The following is a 4,177-nucleotide window of genomic DNA, read 5'->3' on the forward strand; positions in this document are numbered from 1 at the left end:
GTGTACCGAGATTCACGAAAGAATGTTGGACGCACGGCAAATGTGACAGTAGAGCAGTATCAGAATGCTTTTCAGAACGTGCATGACGCCAACATCACTGAGAGCTTGGAACTTCTTCGTAAACTCCCGCTCAAACGTTATGAGTATAAGTATGATTCGTTAGAGGGTCGAACAACGGTGTTGGGTTTACTAGGTCCGGACGTACAATCTGTTGCTCCCGATGTCGTGCAAGTTCTTCCCGAGCGTTTTATGCTCGATCGAACTGGTCGTGGTAAAATTGTGCTTCAGAATTTCCATATCGTGGACAAAGATGCTCTTTATATGCACAATTTGGGTGCGACTCAACAACTAATTATCAATTTAAGAGATCAAAAGGATGAGTTAGTGGCACTACGGGAACTCACTGCTGCACAACAACACAAGATTGAGGAGCTGCAGAAGCACCTTGAGCAAGAAGTCAGTGTACAGTTGGTACAAAAGCGATTGATCGTTGAGACTGAGCTGGCGCAAACTGAGAAAAAGATTGAGGAAGCTAAAATTCGTGGAAATGAAGAGCGCACGACGCTTGAGCTGAAACGGGACTATGAAATGCAAGTGGAGAAAGAAAAAAATGTGCTGGAGCACCAGCGAATGAAACAGCAGGACATTGTGCGTCGTGATCAGAATCGAGAGTTGGTGCAGATGCAAGAAGAGTCGAATGTTCGTTTGGAACGTGCGAGGCGTAAGACAGAGGAAGTACTTAAGGAAAAACAATTGGCAGCAGACCATGAGCGAGCCTTGTTGGAACGAAATACGACGCTGATGAAGGCAGAAATTGACGTTGATGGTCGAATCCGTCAGCAACGTGTGAATCAAGACATTGAGATGGCACAGCTGCAACAGCGACTTGAAGCTGACCGCGTCAAGCTCATGCAAGCTCTACAAGCCACGTTTGACAACCTCGGGCAGGGTATTTCGATACTTCTTGTGGACAAAGAAAAACTGTTTAAATTTGTTGGAGCATTTGTGGCACTTGCTGCGGGAATTTATCTGAGTCGAGAGGCGATTCATTTAATGGGAAAAGTAATTGAGCAACGACTTGGTAAACCTTCCCTTATTCGTGAAACGTCACGTACATCTGGTATGATCGGTTTCATAAATGCCTTGTGGCGTCGAAAGCCGGTAAATGAACAAAATGAATTGGCCGGTGTTGTACTACAGAAATCCCTCGCGACGCGCGTGCTCGAAATTGCACGCTCGACCCGTAACGCGATGCAACACGGCGCACCATATCGACATTTGCTACTTTACGGACCTCCTGGAACTGGCAAAACAATGGTAGCCAAGCGCCTTGCACGAACATCTGGTATGGACTACGCCATTTTAAGTGGAGGTGATGTTGGTCCGCTTGGATCCGACGCTGTTACAGAGCTTCATGCTCTATTTCAATGGGCAAACTCATCTCCAAATGGTGTTTTAATCTTTATCGATGAGGCTGAAGCATTTCTTGGTTGTCGGGCGACACGTAAGACACACATGAGTGAAGCGATGCGCAATGCCTTGAATGCGTTATTGTACCATACTGGCGCCCAGTCCAAGAAGTTTATGCTCGTTGTCGCAACAAATCGTCCAGAGGATCTGGATACTGCTGTGACAGATCGGATAGATGACACGCTTCACTTTGACTTGCCAGAAATCAATGAGCGTTTACGTCTCTTGCAAATGTACTTTAACGAATATGTAGCTCATCTCAAAGATCCCAAAATGCTGCGTGAAAAGTCGAAAACAATTTGTGAAATAGCTTGTGCTATGGATTCAAAAGTCATGACACAGTACGGAGAAATCACGAAGGGAATGAGTGGTCGCGAAATTGCTAAAATGATGCTGTATCTGCAAAGCATTGTTTACGCACAAGATCAAGCTGTCGTGACGCCTCAGCTTGTTGACCGTGTTGTAAAGGAAAAGGTGAATGAACATCAACGGAAGCTCGAGCTGAAAAATTACAATGACAAAAATTGATGGTTTGTTTACACAAAAATTGTGTTATTGCTTCATATATATCGCGAATTTAAATACATGCGTAATGATACATAATAGTGACGCTTTTCATCCCCGATAGTTAGTCTATTTGTCAAAATAAGGCAAGATACGTCAATAGCGCGGATTTATTAGTGTGATTACTATGTCCGATATAATCAGCCTTAGAAAAAAGCAATAATGTTGTTCACAGCCCAAAACTTAGTCTAAAGAAGCTACACAGAGTCTTGGTATAAGGAGCATCAGCCAAATAACATCTACGCACCACTGTCGAATAAAGTAGACAGTACGCGTCAGAACGCAAGATGCCACGGATACAATATCCTTGCGACGGGAACACTTCCAAGCTAATGCTGACCTTTTGCGTGAACTTTTGGGATTATGCAAGCTTGAAGCGTTTAATGATCCTGGACCGATATGACCTTATCCTAACATGACGTGACTGGAACGTCACGAGTCATAAATTAATTGGAAGTCGAAGAAGCTAGGTGCCACGCAAATCTTTAGAGGCCCGACATTCGTGCCACACCCGAATAAGGGGCGCGTCAAGAAATTGACTTGACCCTTCAAACTAAATTTTGCACCGGACGGCAATAATTTTTACCAAGAAAACACGGTGACGCTACTGACGGACGGTTTGTTCCGTGTGAGATACAGAGCATATTTGGTGAGATTTGACGCCAGCTTTTTGTGTCAGAAAATTGAACGACAGGCTGCAAATTTTGCATGCTTAGAATTAGCTAAATGCAGCTATGGTCCCGGCGCGAAAGCCGATCTTAGAAGTAGTCTCGCAGAACAGCATGACTGGCTGTACAATCCTCAGCGCCCTCAACCTGACTAATTCTGCTGGCAAGAGACAGCGGTTTTCTCTCACGACGATAGATACATCGAAGGAGATGCTCTGAGAGCAGCTATAGCTGCAGGGAATGTCGAATGTACAAGCAACGTTTGATTGTCTGGTGACGCGTTACATTGTGGATAGCCACAAATCTGTTCCGAGGATATTTTCGTTTATTGTCGCGCTAAGCACGGGAAGGATGATGTCGAGAGCCAGATTGAACACTTAAGCAGTCCTCAAGTGTGCGTGCGGAAAAACTTATATGCTAATATAGACGAATGTGTCTTGGCATTCGACCGACGCTTCTGGGTTATTTGTTGGAATGCAAAGTCTGAAATGGCATGAATAAATATCAGCGTAAATATTATTATTAATAATCTGTTTCATAGGACGCGGGGAGTTGTCTTGGTCTGATCAGCTTCTTGTATGATTATTATGTCGGTATAGGAAGAACTCTCAACAGTTTCTTGAAAAATATGTCAAATGGTGTTAGGATGCAGTAGAATATAGACATGCCTTAAGCTGTGAGAAAGTCTCACGCGATGGTATGGTTTTAAAGGCCTGATCGGTCGTTCCACGTCGCCTATGACACTTCAGCCTTTGTAATAGGCTGTACCATGGGCCAGGGCATAAATCCATGACTTTGCTTGAGTTTCGCCAGCCTAAAGCTGCTGATAGAAATATATTATTCGTGATAAGAATCTTTTTGCAATTATGCGTGATATAATCAGGTTGGGACTGTACCTGTATGGCTCTGATTCCCGTTTGTGACCTATACAGATAATGCGTCGTTGCGTACGGCGGTGTCGTTAGCGCATCTCTATCAAGGAGAACAGCAAGACGGATATACTTCCAAGCCTATTTATTTTAGGTAATGGATAAGGCCGGATCAGCTAAAATAATTTTTAAGCGTCGCCCGACGGTATATTCTCGTTGGTTCAATGGTGGCGTCGCCACTTTATGAGGCAGAATGTATAGCGTACGAGTCAGACGCAACATGTTTTTATTGCTTAAATTTTGTAATTGGCATAAATGGGCTCAGATGCTGCTTTATGGAGGCGATCAATTCCACATCTACACTGCTACATCCTGTCTCAATGCTTGATGTACATGAAACTCCGCGTGGTGTGGGACCTTACGATGAGGAGGTTAAGTACAAAATACTTGTATGAGACAAACCGCTTGGTGCGCATTATTTTTTGTGGCCCACCATATATAGGTGGCTAAGCACAAAAGTACGCATGGGGTGGGGTGGGGTGGGGCGTGTCAGCAAGTCAAACATTTGATGCTCGCCGTTTTCTAGCCAAATGTTTTTGTGGCTCC

General features: G+C 44.2%; 1 protein-coding gene across 1 annotated transcript; it reads left to right on the top strand.

Annotated features, from left to right (window-relative positions):
* Positions 1-249: 249 nt before the first annotated feature.
* On the top strand, positions 250-1,998 carry PHALS_14323 (atpase family aaa domain-containing protein 3-b-like; the record flags this gene model as incomplete). The annotated part of the gene is made up of 1 exon (XM_024730112.1): positions 250-1,998. The coding sequence occupies one exon, from the start codon at positions 250-252 to the stop codon at positions 1,996-1,998; it is 1,749 nt and encodes a 582-aa protein (XP_024580422.1).
* Positions 1,999-4,177: the final 2,179 nt, after the last annotated feature.

Source organism: Plasmopara halstedii, assembly GCF_900000015.1.
Source record: "Plasmopara halstedii genome assembly, contig: Scaffold_816, whole genome shotgun sequence".
Classification (NCBI taxonomy): Eukaryota; Oomycota; class Peronosporomycetes; order Peronosporales; family Peronosporaceae; genus Plasmopara; species Plasmopara halstedii.